This window comes from Anopheles nili, chromosome 2 (genome assembly GCF_943737925.1).
Source record: "Anopheles nili chromosome 2, idAnoNiliSN_F5_01, whole genome shotgun sequence".
NCBI classification, from domain to species: domain Eukaryota; kingdom Metazoa; phylum Arthropoda; class Insecta; order Diptera; family Culicidae; genus Anopheles; species Anopheles nili.
This window is the reverse complement of record NC_071291.1, coordinates 6,038,171-6,065,350: the sequence shown is the minus strand read 5'-3', so window position 1 is coordinate 6,065,350 and position 27,180 is coordinate 6,038,171. Positions and strand designations below refer to the sequence as shown.

Sequence of the window (27,180 nt, the reverse complement as noted above, 5' to 3'; positions counted from 1 at the left end):
AAACAAATAATTGAAAACAACGGACGAATATGATATTGGTTTATAGCTAGTGCTTGACAGTTTTCAATTGAATGCCTGACAAATAAACATTAGCTTAAATTATGATAAAAAGGAAAATAAATATTGTTTCTGTATGTTGCTTTTGTAAGTTATTACATGTATCCTTATAGAGATTTTATAAGTAATATTTTTTTTAATTCACATATTGTAATAAAAATAGCATTTCGTATGGTGAATGTTTCTGAAGGGAATTCTTAGTTGTCATTCGTGTGATTGTCCGTCATGTTACATATAATTCGACATTCTGCGCACTTCGGCGCATGTGCGTACTCTTTCTTTCCTACCAATACGACGCATAGCCGGGTACTCTCATGACATCATGTGCTCACCAAAAGGGAAAAACTTTATATTGCCGGCTCAGAACTGATCCGTTTCTCCTAGGCACACACACAGCAGCACGGAACAAGTTCCCAAACAAAAAAAGTGCATTTCCTCCGGCGTTTCGCGCAACTTGCGAGGGCTGCTCAGCTAGAACCCTTCGATCGTGGGATTCCTCGGAGTCGGCGGCTAAGGTTTCCGCGTATCGGTTCCGTGAAGATCGGCTTGCTGGTACTTGCATAGCCGCGGTCGCGCCGCATCTGATTGATTTAGTTCTCCTTTACGCTACCTCGTGGTTGCCCACGTTGCTGCACGCTGTTTGTGCAAAATTTCACGTGGGTTTCCTTGTCCGACGTGCTTTCGGCAACAATCTGTATGAAGACGACCCTTGTGCGCACCGAACAGAGCCAGTGTCAATCTATAAGATTCTTCGCCGGAAGAAGATTGTGTAATCTAGTTGGCACGCAGTGTAGGAATATCCGCTAAGCTTCGGTTCTATCCAGAATATACGTGGTTGAAGCATCGCTTCTTCTCCGCTCAGGCAACACAAACCCGTCAGCGCTTCAGAGCTGTGAAATTGTGAAAAGTGAAACCTAGTAGTGCTCCAATATGTCAGCGAACCACCAAGTGGCTGTGAACGGAACGGCCAATCATCAACACAGTGATAATAATCATGCTACCGAAGTATCTATAACGCACGAACAGATGTATCGCCGGCGACGCATTCTCTTTAACAATAAGGTTTTGGTGGTGCTCGGAGCTCAATGGGGCGATGAAGGCAAGGGCAAAGTAGTCGATATGTTGGCTGCCGACGCGGACATCGTGGCCCGGTGTCAGGTAAGAAGGGAACCAGCGTAGGAATAGGGGTAATAGTTACCATATCTATTTTAGTAGCTAAAGTGCAAGTACAAAACCTATCGCCTGTATGTAAACATGATAATTTAGCACTGTTTCGTGGCTACCTATACTTGCCACAATCGATTCCGAACATGCTTATAGAGTTTCGTAATCCCATGCCTGTTGTCCGAAATAATTTTCGCGGATACTTCATCATGTTCAAGCTCGAAACGTTGGAATGTGTCTGTATGTTTCTTTATGAATGACAATTGACAGGTAGAATTGAAATATCATCGACTAATCTTTATTACTTCCAAACCCTCGCGAAGTAGTCCCGAAACGAGGCATAAAATGTAACAAATTTCGAATTGTTTTTGCAAGTGGTTTTTGCTTATGAGAGGTAGAAGATTCAGCTATCAACCTTCATATTAAAATTAAGAAACAAAATGCAGAGAAAGCTAAAGTGCCTTTACGTTTGTGGATATTTGTTGTTATGGCATACGATAACAAAGCGTTTATCATGCTTTATCCAGGGACTATAATTTGCGTTGCTACCCCCCATCATAAGTGCTGCTGGAGTTGCAACATGAGATAAGATAATTTTTTAGACGCTGTTTCTGCCTGATCTAAACCCACGTTGAATGGCGATCGTATTTATCCGGGTGATCGAAAATAGTCTACGTTTCATTTATTCGAAACCAGAACCGGTGATCCCACCAGCGCCATCATTTCTATCTAAGCGTAATCGAATTAAATCGTGTGCCGCCATGACCGCATTGTATCATGTGGTTCGCATTCGCGTCATGGTGCGCCGGTTTACCTTCCCGATGTGATGAAAGAGTATTATGCCCGTATCACAGTCTCGGAGCTTCTTAAGCCACTGATAAGCATTTTTGTAGCTGTAGTCAAACTACATTCCATTATTTGATCTCCTCTCTCTTCCTAAAACGATTTTCTAAACGATTTCTGAGCAGAAGAGCACATTTGTTTGTTTTTTTTTTGTGAAACAACACTCCATCTCGGGTTTCTTTGGGGAAGGGCTCGCTCATCGTTGCTGACGTACGACGGGATTGTATTGCGTTTCTGTTCAAGAATTATCGCTCCGGATGTCGATGTGCCCCAGCCGGCAGTGGTCCAACTTTTACGAGATTGTGCGCTTACCCATTATCGATATGACTTTGAATTCAATTGAATGACATTGCACTTGTGTTCAAAAATGTAGAAATCATGCTCAGAGGAAGTAGTGCATCCCAACAGCATCCTTTGCTATTATTATTTTCAATGATTCCACCCCCCTGTCATCAGCTGCGTGGACTGAAAATTTCTCAAGCTCAAACCCCCAGCAGAAGCCAGTTGGTGATGTAATATCAATATTTATAAAACAATCTGAGAAATACCCCGAACCCGCGTGTCGTTTTGCGGGTCAGCGAATCTTTCTCTCTTTCTCTCGTGATATTGTTCGGAAGGCTGTTATGCATACCTCGTACCACATTGTTTTAATACCATTTTCATGCATAATTTATTGCAGTTGCTTTTAAACGCAGAACGTAAAAAAACCTTCACTGGGGTCGCAAACAACACTACCGGAGGAGAACGGGGCTGGCTTTACACCCGCCACAATCGTCGGGTGCGCTCGTCCGTCACATGTTTGACCGGTAGAAATTCGCGCGTGTTAACATGCGCGATAAGAATAGCACACAGGTTTCGAAGAGTTTGCTTGAATCGGTTTCGGTAGGAGGAGTAGAGAAGATCTCTCGGAGGTTAGGATAAACCGACGATTTTCCCGCGCGATGAACATCATCCGGCGTGGTGTGGAGGGAACGGACCAAGGTGACCACCATCCCGTACACAAACATCCCGGTGATGGGTTCTATTTTTTTCCGTCTCCCTATCTTACCGAAATGGTCTCAGTCAACTTTGCAGCGGTACGCACGCGCTTTATACGCCACCTATACTTGCACTCGAGGTAACTAGTTTATAAAAAAAACCCTCATGCCTCTGTGAATGGCGCGAGGCAACATCTCCACTAGCAATGCTGACCAAACGACAACAAAACAAGAGATTTAAGAATGAAAGGATCATGTCCGTTCTTAGTATTTTCGTATCGTACCCTAGCTAGCTGGCTGAGGGAATGATTCAAGGATCAAGATCGATTCGCAGGCGGTGAAGTCGGTGTAGTAGCAGCGGCAGAATGATGGGCACCCCCGGCGTTCGTGACCCACCAAAGCACTAGACAGGCTAACATGGTCCCTGTGTTTGGTCGCTGGCCAAAAATATATTGCAGCAAAATCTACACCATCTAGCATCACACGAGCGTAGCCAAGGCACGCTCTGGGGGGTAGCGTGAGGGGAAAAATAATGTGCCCACCCTCATCAGCGGTATTTTTGTTTGCTTTCTTATATATCAACAACCTTGTCTAACTCGTATAACTGTGTCAAGTTTTTACTTTTCATTAACTTTCTACTAAGAAACAAACATCTTTTGGTAATAGACCGTAAAATGGAATTGGAATAGCTTTAATCACTTTGTTCAAACAACGTTACAATAATAACACAAATGTGTTATACATTTTTGTTTGTTTTTCATTTTATCACAGGGTGGCAACAATGCAGGACATACTGTGGTGGTAGAAGGAAAGGATTTCGATTTTCATCTTCTACCCAGCGGCATTATTCATGAAAAATGTGTCTCTGTAATAGGTAAGTTTTAAAAAAAATTACAAAACGTATTGTAGTGAAACAAGAAAGATCCAATATCCAGTTATAAGAAATTATTTAACTAATAGCTAATAATTTAACTAATAGCAAACTTGTTTTTATTTGTTTAAAAAAAAACGTTATCAACCGCTAGGCAAGATAAACGGTTATCAGAACAAATATGTTGCCACAGATATTGCACTCAATTGTGCAATTGAAGTGTGTTGTTATCGTAGGAGCAGAGAATCCGATTTTTCTATCATGAAAACCAGGACACAAAAATACTTTAGTAATTAATTTTTTGGCGTTTCACTTTTTATTGTTAATTTTACTATTTAAAAAAGGCATGGCTCTTAAGTTCAATGTCAAGAACAAACTGAATGTCTTAACAAGACTTATGATCGAACAACTTGTTTGGTCGAAACTTCAGGGTTGAACAGGCCTTACCCTTGTGCGCATTTTTAGGCATAAGGTCAACACACTTGAAGAGGCCCACATGAAGGCGTAATCAATCCATTTATTGGGTTCTAAAGCATGATCAGAATTCAAGTGCAAATTCAGACCCACTGCCATTGAATGTGATCGCGACGACAGGCCTATTTTACAGCACGCTAAGCGCTAAGAGCGAGTGAACAACCTTCGTTCATAGTCGCATCTAATACACGCCATTTGACTAAGTCACTACCTCCACTGCTTCTCCGATGTGTACGTATCCTCAAGGGTAGCGAAGGGTTTGCTGTTGTGCGATACTCTCGTAGATGTCGTTATCTGTTCGTGTCCGAAAGTTATTCGTCACCAAAGCATATCGCGACTCGCCGTTTTAGCACGACACCACAACCATCTGGTGACATTCGAAGTTTGTTCGACGAGTGACTGCCGTCTCTCGTCATCACATGATGATTTACGTGATCGCGCCTTTTCTAGGTGGGGTTTTATTTTCACGTACAAAGCGGCAAACCAGCCATCGGCACTCGGTTACTAGGCTGTGACGTATTTATCGGTCATGTGTGCAACGTGAGAGGGTACTTAGTAGTCCAGTTTGTGGATGGTACGGAACAGTTTTGACACATTTTTTCAGTATTTACCAAGTCAGAAATCGCTTACAATCCAATATTAGTCGATCATTCATTTATTGTTTGGCATATAGTAAGATCGAAGCGGCAAAACTGCATGTCGTGTCTGCTCTTTGTGATGCTTATCAAACTTTAGAAACATGTAATGCTGATAGCGCAAAATATATGCATCAAATGTTTCAAGCGATTTTTTATTTTTCGTTTGTTAACTCGTCCGTGCATGGAGGTAATAAACTTTTCGTGACTTGAGCGCTTTCAATAAGTAACTGGCGTGTGACAATGTGTTGGTCCCTCTTTCTTCGCGAAATGAGTCTTGAAATGAACATTTAATCGTTGTTTTGGGCCAGTTTACGAAACTGCCGTATAAGTTTCAATAGCGTTGTTCACGTCTCTTGCTTATGCTTGACTTTTTGTCCTACAGCCGCCACTCGCCCCAACCGCAGTTGCAATCTAAACAATTAGTCAACCGTTTCTAAACGTTCAACGGTAAACAACCGAGAAACTTTGTGTCATCGTTTCACAATGTCCTTTAGATCGCGTATCAGCCAGCGGTGGCGTTGCGGAACCTGGTCAGAACGGATCCTTGGAACCGTTCTGGTTGCGTTCAAGGTTAGTTCGTCCTAGGCAGGGCCGCTGCTAATCAATGGGGTCTTCATGTTTAGCGACGATAGAATGGAGGAGATCCATTTTTTGTGAGTTGAGCAAGGGAACATAAATCAAAACTATCACAAAATGTGTTTATCGATCAAATGTTCGGGGGACTTGACGTTAAGTTTTGCTATCACTGGCTTTGGAACCCGACGGAAGCACAGAGCTCACGGTTTACCATCCCATGTAATATGAATTAAGAATTATTTGCCCGAATCGTTTTGAGAAACATGAGAGTATATTTATGTTACTCAGCAAACCGAGATGATGGAATTTTACTTTCTAACAAAACATTTTCAACACACGATGTGTACGCACATTGTTTCATTTTCTTTGTTTATTTTTATTGTTGTTATGTACATTGTAAAAAATAATTGCTCTCCAGCAAATTCACAAATGAAGATAATCAACATTTTTTCGACATGAAAGGATGTTTACAATTTTTTTCCACGAATTCGGCAGGTTTGAAAATAACAAATAATACATGTATACGATAAATTGAAGGCTAAATATCTAAAACAAAGCATAAGGCATCTTATCCAGTGCATAGTATCAAAGTTAGCTGGCCTTAAAATGGTGAAATGCAGTTATTTTTAGTTCATTAACAAACTTCATCCTTATTCAACCAATAAGCGCCTGGCGAACAGATAGGATATTGATAAGGTTTATGTAATAAGCACTTGCTTCTACACACGACAATCGATTAAGGGGTCTATTTATTCTATCGGATAGGACACGAAGCTCAGCACGTTGGCTCCATGGCACGTGTACTTCTCTGAGCTGGTCGCGTAGTACCCTTCCGCTGTCAATTTAGGAGCACATTAATTTTCGATACGCTACCAGCTGATTGCTATAAACAAAACAAAAAACACTATATCTGTTATTTATGTGAGCCTATATACTTTGATTTAGAAGAGAATCGCGTTTCTTTAAAATGCTATATGTACAAATTTTTCATATAGTTGTTTTGGAAAACATTGAAATTAAACATAGAACACATATTTTATATTTTCAATTCGAGTCCAAAATGTTCTGTTGTTTACCCTCAAGCTTGTTCTTTAATCTTCATAATCTTTTTGATTATATTCACAGGAAACGGTGTTGTTGTTCATGTGCCCGGCCTTTTTGAAGAGCTTGCGAAAAATGAAGCGAAAGGTCTTAAGAACTGGCAAGGCCGACTGATCATTTCGAACCGTGCTCATCTAGTGCTGGATTTGCACCAGCAAGTTGATGGTCTGCAGGAGGCGGAAAAAGGTGGCAAATCGTTGGGCACGACTAAAAAAGGGATTGGTCCGTGCTACTCCAGCAAAGCGACTCGCAACGGCATCCGAGTATCGGACCTTCTGGGAGACTTCAAGGTGTTCGGCGAAAAGTAAGATCAATTCAGACTATTGCAGTAGCAAGATGACCTTGTGCCAAAATACGGAACTGTGATTGTTACATTTTCTTTTTATTTTATTTCTTTTTTTATTTTCATTCATCTCTACACTTGCTTACGCTTTTGGGCCTTTTTCACGACGCTAGGTTTGAAGCTCTTGTAGCAATGTACAAACGGCTCTATCCCGATTTTTCGGTGGATGTTAATGCAGAGCTTGCTCGGTAAGTAAAGGTCGCTTGTCCTCCTCCTTCACCTACTCCTCCTACGTGGTAGTAGGACGATGGAGGAAGATGGCATCAGTTGGACTTGTGTTGGACCTTTGCTTTTACCACGTTACTTAGATATCGCGACTATGCCGAACGGTTGAGACCGTTAGTGCGCGACTCGGTTTCATACTTGCACGAGTCGCTCAAGGAGGGCAAGAATGTATTGGTCGAGGGTGCGAATGCTGCCATGCTGGACATTGACTTCGGTAGGTTGGAACTTCGGGGCGGTTTTACTTAAGATCAGAATCACAGTTTTAACATTGCTATTGCTGGATTTTTCCTATCATTCCTAAAGGAACTTACCCATACGTGACGAGCAGCAATTGCAGTATCGGTGGTGTATTGACGGGGTTGGGTTTACCACCACAGGCTATCGGAGAAGTGATCGGAGTCGTCAAGGCCTACACTACCCGTGTCGGAGACGGGCCCTTCCCGACGGAACTGCATGATGTAAGTCGCGATGTGTTGACTGGTATAGACAATTTAAAAAAATTACCTTATATTGATGGTCTCCCGTTTCAGGAAATCGGATCATTGCTCCAAAAACGAGGTGGTGAAGTCGGTGTTACGACGCTACGGATTCGTCGATGCGGATGGCTCGATTTAGCTCTGCTACGGTATACCTCTATGGTCAACGGCTACACTGCGATTTGTTTGACCAAGCTAGACATTTTGGATACACTGAAGGAAATTAAAGTTGCCGTGAGGTAAGTAGTAAATAATGCTGATAACAATAAGAAGCAAACATGTGTCTGTACAGTGTTCATAACATTTAGCTTTCGTTTTACATTTTGTTCCACTGATGGTCTGTTGAAAGGCCTAGACGTTCACTGCTGTACATTTCCGCATTATCTCTTGCTTTCTATCATTTGCTTGCCAAATCCTGCATCCAGCTTTACACCACTGTGTCTGTTGTTCGCGTTCATTATTCACATTGACATTCTCCCCATTTGCCAACAAATTTTTGAATTTTCTACTGTTTTACTTTTCTTTTCATCCACTTAATTCCAATATATTAATAAATGAATATTAATTTTGATTTTCATTCAATTTATTTCAAATTAATTCGAATTTATTTCAAATATCACATAAATAATCACGTCTGTCTTTTTTCTACCTTTCAGTTACAATCTGCACGGGAAAAAGATTGATTATTTCCCAGGTTCGATCACTGATCTTAGTCAAGTGGAGGTGAATTATATCACCATGCCTGGTTGGCTACAGTCGACTGAAAATGTGCGCGATTTTGCAGAACTTCCTCCACAGGCACAAGATTACATTCGGTTAATCGAAACCGATCTAGATGTGCCGGTAAAATGGATCGGAGTGGGCAAGGGCCGTGAATCGATTATCTGTGTAAAGGATTAAAACAAATACCCCAAACTACTGTTGAGATAATGGAAATGGAGGCGTTTTTTGTGCATCATTAGTGTCATTATCATCATAAAAACATCCATGGGGTGGTCTAAAATTGTACTTCATTATCTTCCCGATCAGAGCTAACCTATGTAATTTGATACCAATCACCAAATCGGTCATCTGCATCCAATGCGGTTTGATATTTCAAAGGTGTTAGTATACGCAATTAGTAAAACCATGTAATGGTTGATTCCTGCTTTTGCTTCAGACGCAAAAATAAATTTTATAAATGTCAATTTGGAAAAACTCAACTTGCTCATCATCAGAAAACCGTTACACCACAAGCCAATAAAATAAGAAAATTTCATTGATTCATCAATTTCCATTTTATTGGATGTCAAAAGAGAATTGAGGTCAGCGCCTACGCACAATGGATTAACTGTTTGATAACTTTTACACTGCAGACCTAAGACCTCATATGCGTATTCTTACTTTTTAAAAAAAAATGATCTCCTCAATGTCCTCATCGTATGACAATGGAGACAGCTTGAGAGAAGAACACAATTCAAAAACAATGCTACAAATATCCAAGCAAATGTTAATCAAAACCAATCAATACAATACAGCTTATGACGCTTATTTACCAGTGAAACGTATCTACTGTGCATAATGTATGGAGACCGTAAAATGCCCTACGCCATAGGTAAAGTAGTTAAAATGCTAATATTTGCTAGATGTGTGCATATTATAAATATCCTACCGCAACTATCGCGAAAGCAGTATCATACGCAGTTTGAATGAAGGTGGTGGCACTTGTACAACATAAGATTGCACAGTAGATAGAAGTATGTCTAGTGTTTGCCGTATCAGAGCGTTCCCAAAAAAGGACTGCTCACGAACACAGGCATCTGTAGTCACTGGCAATGGATCAGGAAGCAAGTTTATTGGTGGAAATGCGACTTTGCACAACTTGAAATGCTTTGGTTGAAACATTTCCATTTTTCTGATGTGAAGATAAATAATGTAAATGGAGCGATAGAAGAAAATATCAGAAATAGAAAAATGAAGGACTGTTAAAAAAAGATTTTGAAGAAAAGAAAACCCAACAAGAACTCACCACTTACACACAATGCAACCGGGTGCTTATTGGAATTATAATAGAATTGTTGTGAAATTTGTGCTATATGAAGTGTTTCGCGGCAAAATGTAAACGGTCAGCGTTGTGAACATTAGAGGATTGCAGCTGCAATCTTAAACAAGTACACAAATCTAGGAGCGGTTGATAATTATGTTAGTATGTCCCGGGAAAAATTAGTTTTATTATGAATTTTAAGAAAACAAATTTTATTTGCCCTATGCTATTTTACGTAGTTCTAGAACACGTTGCCTCCGATTCTGCAACAGTAATTCATTTTTACAGTAGAACACATTGTGCAGAATATTATAATTATAAATTCAGTTTTTATTTTCTCCTCGCCATCACGGAATACCAATGGCCTAATCTAATGGAGTTTGAGTTACTTTCTAACATCATCATAAGTTGCTATTATGTTCAGAGCAGTGACCGAGAACAGAAAGTTATGTGTTTTAAGCAAATCCAATAAACAAATGTCTATAATTGATTTAATTACTGCTGTAAAAAAGTACGAAAAAAACGAGTGTGTTTCAAAGCTCATAATATTGATGACAACAGATGATAGCTGTTTGGAACATTTATTTTGTTCTTCCGTCGTTCGACACATTATTTTTAATTTTTATGTTTGATTACAAATCATTTTTGAAAGTAACGTTATTCAGATCCAACATGCTCTTTGTTTATTTATAGAGCTTTTTGTAGAGAAAATAGAATATTTGTTGAAGGCTGCGGGATAGAAACCTTCATCGTTAGTAAATATACATATCCAACATTACATCTAAAGTATAGTTATCAGGCACTCTTCTTCTGCAATCGTTCTATGTACAAATATACAAAAACTATTTCCGCTAAGAAGCACCCATGTACTAGAGCAATACAAGAGCACCAGAGTCCAGTGAAGTATGTCACGAAATCACTGTATCACAAACTCCACCTATTCTTATGCTAACAACTCCGGTCGGTGGGTGGACTCCTGCTTCGCCGGCTGCCAGATGCTTCCGTGCTGCACGGTGACAAGCTACCATGTCGAGAACCGCCGACGGCATGTACTCTGGAAGAAGCTCCACTATAAAGCGGTATCAAACCAACCGGAGGCTCCGTGATGAGAGTAGATCGGTCAGTGGCGAGCGATGCCTCTCGTTTTTCTCGACGATCCCGAGCGCGTCGGTTTTGGAACCAAATTTTCACTCGCGTATTGGTCAGCTCCAGGCTGTAGGCGAGCTGGTTTGCTTCTTCGGAGCTGAGGTAAGTTGACACCTTGTATGCCTCCTCGAGGGCGTTTAGCTGAGCAGGAGTGAACGGCACACGAGGTAACCTCCCAGGCGTCCGTTTGATGGGACCAGCCTTTTGTGGACCTACGAATAGTTTCAGTCGATGCTTTGATTATTCGCATCTGATCGGAGCTTCCAATGGTTTCTAATGTGTCCGCTACTTACGAGGTAACTTCGGAGGATGATATCGCGTGTAGTACAGCCAATCGAAGGAGGGCATCCTACATCCAGACACAACCGGCAAGAACGCAGGATCAGGACGTACAGTTTGTCCCACATCGATCTCCTCTTCTTCGAGCTCGTCGTCCATAACGCCGTCATCTCGCAATCGCCCAACACTATCATCACCGGTCACAATGTCGCTCTGATCACTTCCCGGGCTACTCGTACAGCAACTCCTGCAGTTTGTTTCTGTCGACGATTTGCGTCGTTTTTCGTACCGTTCGCCGGCTCTTGTCAGGATGTGTTCGATACTAAAATCACTTTGCCTCAGCGGGGCCACAACACTTCTGAAACCGGGGGCCGCCATCGCATCGTCAACGCTGTAGCGTCCTGTTTGTTCTCTGTCCAGGTCCGATTCCTTCCCACTTCGACCGTGCACTGAACCCCGGCCGGTACCGATCGCATCCTTTTTATTTTCCATCATCCCGCAAATCAGGCCCGGCTTAGGAAGATTCGTCCTCCCTTTCTCCGATCCGGGACGCCCGGTAAGGCATTGTCGAAATTGAATCCCTGTCCAAATATTTACACGTCCTTTGGCAACTCACCGGGAGGTGCGCCTGGATCGGAAGCTGCCAGGGGCGCCATAGACTCCTCCCACTTTGCTAACGATGAAGCGTGCCTTTCCCTGCGTTTGGTGATTTCATACGCATTAGATAGAACGAGTCCTTTTTCCCTTTGCTGCTCCGTTTTCGCCCGGGGACAAAAAGGAACGACCGCAGGATAAAGCGCACGAGGATGATGGACAAGCAAATACGGCGAAACACCAAACGAGACGCGGAAAAACCAAAGCGAGATCGAATGCTGCACACTTCCTGCTGGGGATGTGGTTTCCGCTCTCGCTTTTCCATTATCTGCGGTGCCGGTTTCTCATCATTTCGTGCGGTTGGTAATTAAATTACAATTGCGTCAACTAGCAACCTTGTCATCGGTCCTTTGGTTCGTTCCAGGACACTTGAAATGGATTAGCAATGGGCGGAAAGATTGCAGCTGGCGATCACTACGGACCGGTCGGTTACGATGCGACAGAGATGATAAAAACCCGGCAGCTACGAGAAACAGAAACGCAGGGCGGATCACCATATAGTTAATTTTAAAAAATAATCCAATTTTAATAATGATGTCGTACAATCGGGCAATAAAGGTATCGTGTTATTAGATAATCCAAGGTGACAGATTAGGTAGTGAGCAAGGATGAGTGATAAAACGAGCTTACGAATTTTAGACGTACTGTTTTTTGACAAATTATTGAGTATCTTGTAACGGTCTCTATTCCGTTGATGCGGTTGATTTACCGCCAATGGTATTGAGTATTATGGCACTGATTGTGCCGGGCATGTAAGCATGCCCCTGCCATGACAAGGACAAAATTGAATCGCCGAAAGCAATTTTGAGTTGCATACATAAATGTCAGTGTTTTTTAGAAATATATATTGATTATCAGCTTATCTTCGGCAATATTTAATTAATTCAAATTTTATTGCAAGATATCCCTTCATATAGCTTATAGCATACAAACTTACTCATGTAGAAGAAAAAACCCTTCGCCAATAGTTTTGTTGCAATGTAGCTTTCCCAATTCCTCAACCGCTCATTGCAGTCTTAATAGTTCATATGCATTTTCTTCTGCACCCATTCGGTGATGCCTCGGTGATGTTCACTCATCATCTTCATCAATCGCACCGGCACAGTAGGATACTAATTCTAATCCCCATTACATAATTCACCGAACCGAAAGAGAGGGCTTTTGTGTGGGTATGTGCAGAATGAGCATCGGAAGCAGTGGGCTCGATTAAACCTCCTTGTAACATCGGCATTTTTCGGGGCCTTTCAAAGCTTGAACGATCTTTTCCAGCAAGGTTTGGCAAAGCTGGACTGGATTATCGCTCCAGGGAAGATTCCTTGCGGTAGCATATGGAAATATATTCCTATGACCGGTAGCGAAATCTTAGAGCTTACTTAATCGTTCGACAGAGCGGGTGTCTAGGTAGGAGGTATTTGAATAATGCTCTTCAGCCGCCGTGGCGCACACTTGAAAAGGCTAATGGAATCTGGCCGCAACAGAGAGGTCGACATAGCCCTGCCTCGACTGAACATCAGCCAGGTTGAGGCTTTTCCCTTGATCCACGGCGCACTGCGGGAGGATTATCCTTGCACGTATCCCGGTCTCCGGTGGTCGTGTTTGCGGTGCTTAGTGTGGTTTATTTTGTAAGCGATCCTTGTAATCATTTGCAAACATTGCCACTCGCCTTTAACAGCCATGGGTCCAGAATTCTAAACCACCCGATGGGTCAGCTGGTAGTTAGTATTGAGAAGCTGCCGGGCTTTGGTTCGAGAGCATGGGTGAAGTCCCAAGACGCCTTCTGCCGAGACCGCTTTAAAAGAACCAAGGGAAAAAGGGTGATCTTGCAATATGTCCAACGACACGTTTGGCTTGTTTACGGTTGTTTTGATTTATTTTTGTTAGCTTTAGCGAATTGTGCCCCACTTGCTGGGTAAACAGAGTCCTTGCTTATGACAACCGGCATCGATCGATGGTTTACCTCAGCAAGCTGTCTTGGCCGGTCGTTCTCCGGTGAGGAAAAGGAAATCATCGGTCCTAATGAACGAAAGACGATTCTGAGCCTTCATGAACGAAATGTGAATGGGAGATTAAATCGTTTCTTTGGTCCATGACAATGACGCGAGTCCTTTTGGTGAGGGTTAGTCTTTTCGGCTCGAACGGGATTTGCCATTTTTTTGCTGTTCTTTCTTCAAGCTAGCGCGATACAAGATTTAATCACCGACCAAGACGATCATGCTCCATTCAACCGAAGGATTGTCCTTTATGCGTTGAAGTGGTAAAGCGGATGTGTACAGATCCTTGGTATAAGCATTGACCTACCACAATGCTAGCTTACTTCCTAGCGCCTGGGGCTGGACAAGATCATTGATCGAACACGATTTGATTCGTCGCTAGGTTCGACGATCGTACAAATAAGTTCTTGTCGGTGTCATGAATGAATTTTTAAAATGTTTCATTCAAATATCCGTAGCAAGATATACCACATTGAGCTAAGGGAAGTATGCCACATTGAACGTCTGATTGGAATTCTTTGAACATAAAAAAGTGATTTTATGTTCTTCAAACATTGTTACAACCATCCCGTATACAAGCATCTCCACTTCGAGGGTATTGTTCAAACTAATATTTAGTTTCAGTATTGATATCATGCAAGCTATTGTTTAGTTTTAGTAATAATGCTGATTTCATCATTGATTTATGAAAATTTCATCGTTCTGGGGATGTAGCTCAGTGGTAGAGCGCTCGCTTCGCATGTGAGAAGCCCCGGGTTCAATCCCCGGCATCTCCAGGAAAAATCCAATGGCAGGACATTTTTTTAGCTTGGACCGATTAATAGTAACAAAACATTGAAGTGTATACAAAATGAAAAAGCAACAGTATGTTAGTTTGTAAGGGATAATAACAGACCTTGTTATATGGAAAAAGTATTCAAAAGATCGGAGGAAAAGAGATCAACACGTATTTTTATATTTATGTGTGTTTTTTTGTATTCGCGAACTTTGATAGGCTAGTAAAATACTGTGACCTTAGAACTAACTTCGATCTTTTAGAAGTTTAGGAATTCTAATATGTTTGTAGTAGTTATTTATTATTTACTGCTCTGCATTATTAATTTTTTGTGTACCTTTACACCGGCTGTCTTTTTTTGCTCAGCGAATTTTACCGCAATTTCCAACAGATTTTCCAGGAAACCCAACGTATCTCGATGGTTCTATCGCTGATTATCAACATCTTTGCCTCTGAAGTTTACCGCGCATCCCACAAATCGTTGGAGATGATAATCGCTACCTAATGCCCGTCGGATACTTCAAGTGGTCATTTTTTGCTGATCCTTAAAACCTCCCTTGTGACGATTACCGGAACCGACGGCAGAATGGCTGATGTGTCCTGTGAGAGTTGATTTTGGCAAGCACATACTACAAGCCGGGTGCTGTCGCATATCGGGAGCTATATATTACAGCTATTAATGGGTCGATTGACAGTTACAACCACCCGGAACGTATCTCGGACGTTCCTTGTCATCAGGGACAGATGCGAAAAGGATTAACGCTACGGATGTCCCACGAAACGTGCTATGCTCCTGGTACAGGTAGGCAGAGCGACTGACTTGATCGATAGGAAGCAAGCTTTCTCCTGCTACGATGCAACGTGCCGATCTCTAAATGAATCATGATGATGAAGTAAACGGAGCCGCAACGAACCCACAAAAAATATCCAAAGAGAAAATTTAATTAAAATCGAAAAGCCGGGATAGGCAGTTTATTATTTAAATAATCTATTATGCTCGTTCGTCTGCTTCAAGTCGCGAACATCGTACGAGGGGAGATCCAATGCCTTCTGTTTGCCGTTGTTTTCTAACTGCACCGCAGGGGTAGTATTACATTAAAGTTTGATTAAAACGTCTCAAATTACTCGCCCGAGCGGCCATTTGCAATCGACAATCTGCTCCTATGAAAATTATACCCCTACCGGCGTCACCGCCGGGACGAATCCCAGCACAAGAGCACCGCCCCTTGGTGCACGCGAAATCAAATTGATTCTGGGTTGGTTCCATATTTCGAGGGAGAACGTAATGGCGACTGTATTTAGGGGCCGTTTGTAGTTTGTCTTCTTTATGTTGTTTTCCCCTAGGACATGCAAGGATGGCATCGGAACCGCCGTGATCGTGACAGTTGATACAGCCCATCGCTTCGTGACGCCGTTCGTTCGCTGTGTCTGATGGGCTGTTGATTGTTTGCAGCCTCTTTCCCATTTTAGCAACGGTTCCTGGCTACTGCCACGCTCCTGTATCGCTAAACAACGCGCAAAAATTCTTTGATCTCTGATATGCGTGCGGCTAACGACAATCGAATTGTTTTCCTTAATTCGGTTCTAGACAACAAATCAACTAATTCCGAATGCAAGCCAATCTCAAGATGCTGAATGAGCCACCATAAGCAACGTTCGTTACATTGTCCTAGGAAATACGTATTTATCCTTTTGCTTCGTGGTCTTGACCTGATGATATCTTATCACAGTTTTCTATATTTTGCCGAAAATTTGATAATTATTACAATAATACACAAAAATCCCATGTATGATTTGTTTTATTTGATAGTTTTGACCTACTATTTGGGATTTGAGGAATATTTATAATTATAATAATACAATAAAAATAAATTTTTAGCACGTTACGCTTTGAAACACATTACTTTTCAATGCTAACCACTAGAGCCAGATTAGCTTGATTCGCTGTGTAGTAAGGTTCTCGCTCGCGATTGTCTCAGCATATTTGCTCACTCAGAACAGCATTATCGCTCTTGCGGTATATGTTAAAAAATACATTTTTCGAGGGGCACCAAGCTTCTACACCTTTCTCACGTCTCATCGAGCGTTGTAAATGGATTGGGACTGGGAGTTACGGCAAACACGCACTTATGACTTTGATTCCGCTTGACTGCCCCTCCAAGCATCTGCAAACATTTGCTCCATCGGCTGTCGAGGACCGCTTCTGGTACGCATGAACATTGTCCTTTTTGGCAGAGATTTGCCGGTGTACATCAGTGCTAAATGAGGAGTTTAAAATATGCCTAAATTTTGCGCTCAACCGGCAGTAAAACCCGGTACCTTCATGTAAAAGTTTAATAAAATATATTCGCAATCGTATGAACGATTTATCAATGTGTGCAGCAACCCACCAATGCATTTGTGGCTGTGCATGCAATCGCGAGATGCAGTGAAAATCTGCATAAAACAAACAAAGCTGCTCTCGTGCACTCGGTTTCGGTAAGACAGAGAAGACGACAGCCATACTGCCCGGATTGCGCGTTTTAAAGAGTACCCGCGGGTGCGGGTTCGATCGGGACCGGTTTCAAGACTCTCACGGCCCTTCTCCTGGGTCTCCCCAAAACCCCCTTTCTGTGATCGAACGCCTTCGGGACAAAAACCGCACGCATTCCCCCACTGGAGCTGCAGTTTACGAGCGATCGCGATCGGAGTAAGATCGCCTGTTTCCCGCGCTTGCTTCGTGTGTTAATCGTCCTGTGCGTAATCGACCCGTGCTAAGTGTTCGTTAATCGTGCTAAAGTGATGGCGACTGGCTGCAAGATTGATCTAACGTTCGAGAATGGCCACAAAATGCCGGCCCTTGGATTCGGCACCTGGCGGGTAAGTTTGTACAGACGCCTACGAAGCTGCATCGTAATTAACTGCCATTTCTGGTACAGGCTCCTGACGATGAGGTGGAAAACGCGTTGAACGAAGCGTTAGAGGCCGGCTATCGGCACATCGATTGTGCACCGGTCTATCTGAACGAACCGACGATCGGACGTGTATTGCGCCGGTGGATCGATGGCGGTCGACTGAAGCGTGAGGAGCTGTTCATCGTCACCAAATTGCCCCCTCACGGTAAGTCACCACCCACCGATGGTCAGTTTTCAGGATGTGTCAGCATATTTGGCATTTTTTTTCTCCTTTCGGCCATTGCATTGCTCGAGCACCCGCGGCTCCGCGATGCCGCTCAAGTACTCTTGGCGCGATCAAGCTTGTTCACTTTTATTCCATTGTGGCTTTTCCTGGGGCCGTTGGCCGGTTACGTTCGAACGTATGATGGCCGACATCCCGTCGCATCTTTCACGCAGGTACTCGAGCATCGACGGTGGAAAAATTCCTGAAGCGATCGCTGGCCGATCTGCAGCTTGATTACGTCGACCTGTACCTGGTGCACGTCCCGTTCACCGTGCCAGAAGTGGATGGACCCTTCTTGACCGACGACAACGGTGAAATCGTGCTCGAAACAACGACGGACCATGTCAGCCTCTGGAAGGTAAGCCTAGCGCCGTGTGCTTCATGGGAACACTTATGTAAATTTAAGTTTTCTTTCCGGCGCACTAATTGGGTGAAAGCTCGGCTGTATTTTCGGGCCGATGGTCATAATAGGTACACACATATTTTATTCACGGAAGATGAAGTGGATCTGTATTTTTTCGAAAAAATCCGGACACCTCAATTTAAACAAGTTTGACTAGCTCTAGAAAAGGGTCTTCGGTCGATATGTTTTAAAATATCCCGTTATCGATACTCATTTATCGTTCACTAAGACCTACTAATTAGCTCCTAAACGTAGAAGCTTTACATTTTCCAATAATTAATCCGATAGCATTGTACTCTCCTTGCTGTCCTCGCTTTCAAAGCTGTACTACAAAAGTAGAAGGATAAACACAAAAAAACTGCACCTTAACACTACAGGATAAAAAGCGGGTTTCTCGTTAATATGAATCCCTTCCGGTCCTTGCGTGCTTCGCTCCCAAGAGGATTCGTTGCAAATCCTTCTCGCCAATTGCAACTGCAATAGAATTGGCCAACAGCCATCAACAAATCCCATCGGTTTCAGCTTACGCAAGCTGCAATGGGAAACCGCGGCCTAGGCACGGTCCCGGTCGGTTCATTACTACCACTTCCGGAACCATTTGACTCGCCGAGAGGGCTGTTTTTCAGTTTCCCTTTCGCCAGGCTCGGTACGGAAGCTCCCTGCACCGAAAAAAAGTCAATCCTCTGTCGGAAGCAACAAACAAAAACAACCGAAGCGTGATTAGGCAAGAACGGCAAGATCCCTTCAATATCGCTCAGGAGTCGTCCAAGGCCCGTTTTCACCCCTGCCAAGCAACCACACTGAAGCAAAAAGCGAACCGAAACCCGTCCCATTGCACCGATGCCAGCACGTCTCGGTAGCAATTGTAATAGCCACTTTGCCGGGTCTTCGTCCTGCGATCCTTCGACGTGAGCGTTTTGTATCTTAATTTGTTTGTGTTTCCTCTCGGTTCATCCGTCCGACACCGGCCGCAGAGCATGGAAGAGATTGCCGATGCCGGCCTCGCACGCAGCATAGGCCTATCGAATTTCAATCAGCGGCAGATACAGAGAGTGCTCGATAATTGTCGAATTAAGCCGGCCAACCTGCAGGTAAGCATCTGAGGCGTCGAGACGGTCGTATAGAACGCCAGAGTTAGGCTTTTCGCGTCGTGAAAATGCCAATCCACTAACCGCCCGTTCGAGGGAATTCTTTTCTTTCCGCTGTCACTCTATCCTTAGATCGAAAACCACATCTATCTGCAACAAAACGGACTGGTGAAGTTCTGCAAGGCGAATGGCATTACCGTCACGGCATACTCGCCGCTTGGGTCGAAAGGAATCGAGAAGCTGCTCAAGTGAGTGGTCGCGTGGTTTATAGGCGTCCCAGTCGCTCGGATCCATCAGCGCACCTTAACGCAAATGTATCGTTCTTCCACAGACGTGATGTGCCCGACCTGCTGGACAATCCGGTGGTGAAGGAAGTGGCGCAGCGAAATGAAAAAACCGCAGCCCAGGTTTTGCTTCGCCACTTGCTCCAGCGGGGCATCGCAGCCATCCCGAAGAGTACCAATGCGGGCCGGCTTCGCCAGAACATTGCGCTGTTTGACTTCGAGTTGTCCGACGATGATATCAACCAGCTGAACGGGCTCGATCAGAACATACGAATCTGCGATTTCGGGTTCTTCCCGGGGTAAGGTTTTGCGCGAGCTCACTCTTTTTCACGTAAACGAAATGGATTGTAACTAGTGTTTTCTCTCATTTGTTATCTTTATTTTTCCAGCATTACTAAGCACCCGGAGTTTCCTTTCTAAACTGTCGAGATTTTCATATATGTATTTTTATTATTCATTTCAACTACATGTTAGTCATTATAAATTCGCTTTGGATTGGAGTGATCATTTTCCTTAGCAACTTGGCCATGGCTTACAGAAACATATCGGCTTACATTATAAAACAAAAACGGAATAGGATAAATATACTTTTCTTTGAGTAAGAGTGCTTGCATTCTTGTTAATATCACAACGAATTTTGATTTTTAAATAAGTATCTCCCCTAGCTGCCAAATAGATTCAATTAAGGTTTCCCTACAACAGCGCCTTAAAGCAAATAGACGGAAAAATACACGCAATAGTTGGAAAAACCGTGGAAACGTGTGTCACGCTCGATTAATGCAACGAAGGTGTAGATCGTGCGAGACTGCTCGGTGCTATTGATTCACCGCGATTGACATTCATGGTTGTTGATACTTGGGCCGTTCCTTCTAGCCCAATCCGTTGCCCGTCCACGGTCATCTGCTCCTGGAATGCCGCGTACCGAAAATTATTGCTGCCAGCCGCAAATCCACAGGCGGGCGATTGCCGCAGATGAATCAGATGATGATTTCCATATACACACAGGGAAAGGAATGGACCACGAAGGGCACGCAAAAAACAGACACACTCGATTATAATTCACAGAAATGGCTTTGAGCTAGGAATCGATACTGCGGGGAGAACGGTTAACTTGTAAAAAGGATCCAAAACATGAAAGTTGTCGAATGATCATGGTAAAAGTGTATATTATGCAGTTAGTGATGCTGTACAATGAGATTGTGTTTGTATACATATTATTTCTTTAACATTAAAGCAATGGAGTGCCACGAACAGCCATGCACGTGGGCGATGCGGTGCAATTCATGGCCAGCGGTGAATTAAGAAACTTGCCCTCTTTGGTTCGAATCAAATAGGCTGCCGATGGTGCGGTCATTTTCTTGCTAGGAGTCCAGCAAGGATGGTGATGTATCAGATATAAATTAAAACGATGAAATTAACATTAATTGATATGAACTAAACGATTATCCATGCTTGAACTACTCGCACATGAGAAAAAGAAAACCATTGCTACTAGCGGCAAGGAAAAAATTTAGGGAAGATACATAGGGGAACGATTATCGAAACGATGTACAAGTAAGGAGTGCAAACTACAGTACCCTTGCCTACTCTGTTACTTACATTCCCGGTGCGAACGAATTCTTGCCATTCGCGACACAAACTGAACGTTATGTTAGATGGTAAGTGTAATGTTTTACGGATGTTGCGCGTAAGGTCGATTATTTTATCATTGAAAATGTTTTATATTTATCACAAAACATTTATAACATTATAATCGGTATCGTGAATAATACAAACGAAATAAAAAGAGAGAAGAAAGAAAAATGCCAAATTGTGTCAAAAATCTTCTATTCTCTCTCTCAGCGTTCGTCACACGATTAAAAATCCTAGAGCGGTTGCATAATGCTTACGAAACACGCATCAGAATCTTGAACATATAACCAATAACAAGGCAATTAAATTACCTACGTTATAACTACTAAAATAAATGCCAATTAAAGCGATGAACAATAATCAATATCACATAGTTTACGATAGAGTAAAGTTCTCATAGAACATTTAAAAAATCAATGGTAAAAGCACATGCCTAACGTACAAGCCACACCATGTTGACAAAATTTTAAGCACTACAACAAATCTTACATATATCGTGTTATTAATTAACGAATACGTTTTACTTTCATATTAATTGTGATAAAATTCTTTTTTTTTACATCAACAACCAAAAACTTTTAAACGATACGTCCTACGCTTTCTCTCTCGCTCTACTTACGTAGTTGCAGGTGAGTATAAATCATTATTCGTATCAAGGCTGGATTTTCTGTGAGATGAACGAAATTGAACATTTCATTTTGCAGTGCCCAAACCATGTTAGCAGAAACGCAGTATATGACATGAGAAAAGTAGATGAGATGATAAACGGTTACGTTATTCAAAAAAGGACTCCTATTCGACAAAGCCGACTTACCTAGTTTGTGGTGTGGCCGGACTATCTCGGATAGCGCTAATGGTAACTTCGAACAAAACAACCAACAAACAGAGTAATAGCGGTCCTAGCAGGGCACCCTCTAGGCCGAATAAGTACATCCCACCAGCTATCGATAAACCTGTCAGGTACGGATGTCCTCCTCTAAAACGATCAACACACAGCTCGATTGTAAATCTGTTACAGACGTCAACTCCGTTATGTTACAACTTTACCCCTTAATCTCCGAATGAATGACCGGATTAAAATTGGACGGAACGATGAAGTGTATCATCACCAGGATGACACCCAACCAAAACCGATCCTGCGACAACCAGAGATCCAAAAAGGCAGGCGCACTGCACCAGTATGTCTCGAGAAAGGGCGCAGCAGCCAAAATCGATGCCAGCACTGCCGGAAGATAGACAATGTGCGCTCCGAAAACAGTGTGCGTTAGCCAGGTGAACAATCCGTGAAACAGGGCAAGCTTTAGTGTTGCAACTACCACGCTTGATATTGAATCCTCTAGAGCCTGTATGATGCGAGGCCCCCACGAGTTGTTGATAGTAACAGCTGTTGGTGCGTAACGATCTTGACTGCTTTGTAGTAGATAAAATAACGTCGTGAAGAAAATAATCTGTGAAAAGTAAGATGTCATTCACGTGAGAAGTCCTGGGAAAATGAAAAATGATGCAAAGTGAGGTAAAACTACCGTATGAAATAAAAATTTCAACACCGCATGACCTCCTCCAAGAATTGCTGAAACAAGAGTACCAACTGCGGACAACAACAGCGTGAGGTTTGTTCTAAGCAGCATCCACAGAGAGTCGGCCACTTCCCAAAGCATACCGAAATTGGTCTTGATAAAGCCAATCAGCCCAGCTTTGGTAACTATTGTCGATCATGTTGCCGAATACATAAAAGAATAAAAAATCGCATGAGCAGGTGACATACAATAAAAATCGTTTCACATGACTTACTTGGATTTATAAAAATTTCATCGATCGTCATACGAATCGCTTGAGCTGGGACCCGTGGTCCTACCATTCCTTCGCCGTTGCTTCGATCCATCCAGCTCTGAATCAAGCGATCCCAAACGCTCAGGATCTGCATCTTCAACTTGATCGCTTGTGTCGGATCTGTATCGTTGAAGATACCATCGACGTACTGTTCAATGTGCGAACGTCCGTACTTATATGCGTTATCGATGATATTGTCCATCGATTGCATGTCTAAATCATAAAAGTCGGTAAAATACAAAAGAAAACTTATTAGCCTATCTAAACATCTGTCCTTTTCGCGCTTCCAACATACCGATTGGCAACATTTCGATCAGTTCCGGCCTGTGTATTAGCGTGCGGTTCACGAGATTGGAACCCAGCTGAGCTACGGCAATAGCTTCGGAGTAGATTTGTGTAAACGCGAACACGCTAATCAACATAACGAGCACGATTAGAAAGCCTATCATTACTATCGAGGAGATATCGTCAATGTAGGAACGAAGCTTGGCACAAACGTAGCGATGGAAGTTAGTGTTGAGCCGCAATATCCCTGGCAAGCACAGAGGTAGAAGCGCAGAATGGCGAGGGAAAAGCCATTGTTTCAGCAACTGCCAGTAGTGGTGCGCTTGCTGGGATACATACGCGACTATACCCAAGAATTCTGCTCCCCGCCGCACGATGTACAGGCAAATCGGTATGCAACCAAGAAAGAGTAGCCAAGTGTGCATCCAAACGAGCGTAGCGCCGCAAGCGTAAAATAGTAAGCGGAAGTACATATCACTCTCGAGCGATTCTGCGTTGGTCAGCATGCTAGCCGGATACGTGTGAACATGACTTGGTAAGTCGTTCATAGTACTGGAAAGCTGCGGAGTCGCCGTTACGTCTAGCTGCAGCCTCGATTTGATCTCCTCTATTCTCGAAGCATCTGTATGAGACGGATTGGTAAAGATCGCCGTGTCGTCCAATCGGTAGCTAGTGACATCTAGCAGGCTGTGCCATTTGTCTATAAAACGGACGTTCCGTTCATCCTTCTGCAGGTTATAAACCAGGCCGATGAGGCCGTACGTCAGTAGGCCGAGGAATACCGGCACTTGGAGAGCTCCCAGAAAGCTACTCCCATAGCCAACGATTACCATCCACAGAAACTGTCCAATCACCAGGAACGGTGTGGAATGGTGAGGACTCCATAGAAAATACACGCTTATAACGTACACGACGAGAATGACGACCACCATTTGAAGCGATAGAGAGCTGAGCAATGTACGGAAGAGGGAGTGGATCCAAACGATGAAATTCCATATTGAGAAAAACACCTCACTCGGTGTTAACCACAAAATGAAGCGCAGCAAAACCAATCCTCCAACCAGTCCGGTTATTATCTTCAGGTGATCTCTCAACCAGCTGGTAAGGAACTCCCCTAGCGAATCCACCCAGCACAGCGGTGCGCTCAGTACACCGAGCAACAGGTACTTGTCATCCTTCTCGATATGCTCAATCCAACGTTTTAGAGAAGCGGAAAGGCGTTTCTTTGCTGGAAACAGCACAGCTCCAAACAGGAATGCCCATAGGAGCGGCTTGAAAAAGGGGGCTAAAACCAACGTCACACCGATCACTACAGCTATTACGCCGACCACGAGTACGTTGTAGAGTGCATTTCGCAGCGGTTTTTCGTGACCCTGGTTCCGTAAGTTGAGCCAAACGTTGAACAATCCGTCTATCGATCGTTTGAATGGAGCGGGGCTTGGTCGCGTACTCATTTTACACTTAGTTGTGTGCAACGTTCAACTAATGCCGTGGTTTGTGCATAACTTTGGTACGCGGTGGTAAGCTTCACACATTGGATTGTACGGGCTAGAATTGTTACGGTACGCTTGAATCGATTATTTCATGGCTGCCATGTTACTTCAAAAGGTTGTATTCGATACCTCATCGGAGAACACTCGGTACATATTTGTCATTCACCAAGGCAACTAATTTTCTTCCGCTGGAGAACGGTGCAAGTATTTTTAGCGATGAAGTCATAACAAACTGCTGTCATCAAAAACTCACTACTGCGAGCTACCTTGTTTACTATGCAAGATGATCAGTTGTCACACAACTTTAATTCTCTTACTGTTTTGTAGTTTGGTAAAAATTAGTGTTAAAATTCAATATCAGTGAAAATCTTTGAGTAAATAATTATACGCGTATAAACGTATATAGAGATAGCGCATAGACACTCTTTACGCAGGATACATTTGTGAGACGGATCGTGATCACGTCTCTGCTTTTGGTTGCTAGCCACTGACTAATATCAAACGATATGCCTTACTTTATAATCAATCTGATCAGCTTGAAAAATTAGAAAAAATACTCTCCAAGAGTAGTTTTCACATTATAACAAGTTTATATTTCAGATTTTTGCAAATTTCAATATAACTGATAGCGTTTAATGTCAAAATGTATGTCCTTTTGTAGTCAAAGTGTCATGAAAATTTAGACGCACCTTTTCATGTATATTTTCATTGTGGCTACGCCAATATTGTGTTTACCAAACATTTGATAGGCGTTCTATTTTACTAATAACAATTGTAACGGATACAACATCTAACATGCTTGCCAAGAGAAGAACTCTTATTAATTCGGACGAAAAACGTAAGAATTTTCTGCACAGCTTATGAACATGTTAGTAGCGAACTCTTTTTTCTACAGGTAAAGCTTTACAAAATGTGGCTATTGCAAGAGGACGATTGAAAGGCGCGTTGAAAACTATCAACCCTTCGACCGACGAAAGTTCGAATTTTGACGACAGTGACGAAGACACACAAATAAAACGACAACGGACAGAGGAGACTTCCAGTGTTCATCATCCTTACATCATCAGTTTGTTCAACCGTGGCATTGATATTGCCCGCTTCAGGGAAGACTCGCCGATTTACCCATTGTGCCGCGCATGGGTAAAAAATGAACCTCACGCGAACGGCGAAACAAAGTTGGTTGAACTAAAATCAAGCACGGCAATCAAACGCGAGTACAACCCGGACATTGTCGAGCAATATCTGAATGGAGAGATTACCGAAATTACAGAAATGCCCCAACCACAACCACCGGGAAACATGGAGCCGTATCTCATAGAAGATTCACAACCGGTTGACGATTTTGACATCAATGAATCGTCGTTAGATAAGGATGATTTAATGAGAGAACATTTAGTAAAATGGAAAAAAGTTCGTAAAGCATTCATATCGCATCGTCAGCAGTATGAAGAAACACGTTATGGTACAAGTTTTAAGTTATTGGATGCTCTTAAAAAATAGTTTCATTTAGTGACATTTCGTTTATTTCTCAAACTTAGCAAAAGAAATAGATAATTCACATAACGTAACGTAGACTTTTTCATATAATATTTAATTTGTTGATGAACATTTTCTTCACCACAACCTTGCATGGTTTACAGATCGTCGTATCGTTTTTCAACATAATTACGGGTTTTTGTTCATTTGTAAGATCGGCAACTAATTTCGAAGTTGGAGACACATGAGCTTCTTTGTAATCTTCATCTGTGCCATGATTGGTTCGGAAACGGCTCATCAGCTCGCGAATATGGCTAAATTTATATTTACCATTACTTTCTTTTTGAACACAAACTTTTTTTCCTGGAACTCTTGAATCCGAACCAAGAGTCTTGCGTTTACGATCATGTACAGATATCCTGCAATGCAAATAAAAATTACTCTGCTACTTTTAATAACCATCTTTTTTCCTAACGTACCTGCCGTTATATTTGTCTACTTCATCATATGAATTTGGCAAATTGATAGACTCAGTTACTCCGTTTATTGGGCTGGAGCAATTGATGACAAAATCATTAGTTTCATTCAATGAAACATCAGCATTTACACCTCCAATCTCTAACAAAGGTGTCCGAATATGTATATTACGATTAGTCATCTTCATACTTCGTACTGTTTCGTAATGTGTACGGCATTTATTTCGAAACACAATGAAGTTTTGAATTTTGTTGATACAATCTCCACATAACAGAAAGTCCGCATTGTTTTCGGGAGATGCGTTGATACCAATGATGTTGTCAATGATGCCCAACAGATGGGGGCGATTGAGAGAAAATACACCAAGCAAATTTATGGTCGAAAAGCAGAAATGGCAGAAATCAGTTTCGTTTGAAGCAGAACTGCCACAGAAAATACAT

At 42.6% G+C, this 27,180-nt stretch overlaps 5 protein-coding genes and 1 non-coding gene across 6 annotated transcripts; 4 read left to right on the top strand and 2 right to left on the bottom strand.

The window, feature by feature from the left end:
- Nucleotides 1-550: 550 nt before the first annotated feature.
- On the top strand, nucleotides 551-10,270 carry LOC128721494 (adenylosuccinate synthetase). The gene is made up of 8 exons (XM_053815250.1): nucleotides 551-1,215; nucleotides 3,813-3,915; nucleotides 6,726-7,005; nucleotides 7,158-7,232; nucleotides 7,353-7,483; nucleotides 7,573-7,727; nucleotides 7,800-7,984; nucleotides 8,402-10,270. The coding sequence occupies exons 1-8, from the start codon at nucleotides 988-990 to the stop codon at nucleotides 8,643-8,645; spliced, it is 1,401 nt and encodes a 466-aa protein (XP_053671225.1). The 5' UTR covers nucleotides 551-987; the 3' UTR covers nucleotides 8,646-10,270.
- Nucleotides 10,271-10,716: 446 nt separating this feature from the next.
- Nucleotides 10,717-11,571, bottom strand: LOC128721694 (homeobox protein MSX-1-like). Its single transcript, XM_053815473.1, has 2 exons — nucleotides 11,208-11,571; nucleotides 10,717-11,126 (listed from the first exon to the last, which is right to left on the bottom strand). Exons 1-2 carry the CDS (start codon nucleotides 11,569-11,571, stop codon nucleotides 10,717-10,719), a joined length of 774 nt encoding a protein of 257 aa, XP_053671448.1.
- A 2,971-nt stretch (nucleotides 11,572-14,542) lies between these two features.
- Trnaa-cgc (transfer RNA alanine (anticodon CGC)) lies at nucleotides 14,543-14,614 on the top strand. Its single transcript has one exon. It is a non-coding gene; the product is annotated as a tRNA-Ala (tRNA).
- Nucleotides 14,615-17,306: 2,692 nt separating this feature from the next.
- Nucleotides 17,307-20,081, top strand: LOC128732081 (1,5-anhydro-D-fructose reductase). Its single transcript, XM_053825244.1, has 7 exons — nucleotides 17,307-17,472; nucleotides 17,532-17,712; nucleotides 17,946-18,130; nucleotides 19,150-19,266; nucleotides 19,396-19,511; nucleotides 19,595-19,846; nucleotides 19,937-20,081. Exons 1-7 carry the CDS (start codon nucleotides 17,395-17,397, stop codon nucleotides 19,965-19,967), a joined length of 960 nt encoding a protein of 319 aa, XP_053681219.1. The 5' UTR covers nucleotides 17,307-17,394; the 3' UTR covers nucleotides 19,968-20,081.
- Nucleotides 19,955-24,987, bottom strand: LOC128732080 (transmembrane protein 245). The gene is made up of 8 exons (XM_053825243.1): nucleotides 24,917-24,987; nucleotides 23,305-24,842; nucleotides 22,971-23,222; nucleotides 22,703-22,881; nucleotides 22,227-22,627; nucleotides 21,994-22,155; nucleotides 21,799-21,846; nucleotides 19,955-20,481 (listed from the first exon to the last, which is right to left on the bottom strand). The coding sequence occupies exons 2-8, from the start codon at nucleotides 24,746-24,748 to the stop codon at nucleotides 20,322-20,324; spliced, it is 2,646 nt and encodes an 881-aa protein (XP_053681218.1). The 5' UTR covers nucleotides 24,749-24,842; nucleotides 24,917-24,987; the 3' UTR covers nucleotides 19,955-20,321.
- A 595-nt stretch (nucleotides 24,988-25,582) lies between these two features.
- On the top strand, nucleotides 25,583-26,395 carry LOC128720381 (protein lin-37 homolog). The gene is made up of 2 exons (XM_053814049.1): nucleotides 25,583-25,625; nucleotides 25,683-26,395. Exons 1-2 carry the CDS (start codon nucleotides 25,583-25,585, stop codon nucleotides 26,285-26,287), a joined length of 648 nt encoding a protein of 215 aa, XP_053670024.1. The 3' UTR covers nucleotides 26,288-26,395.
- Nucleotides 26,396-27,180: the final 785 nt, after the last annotated feature.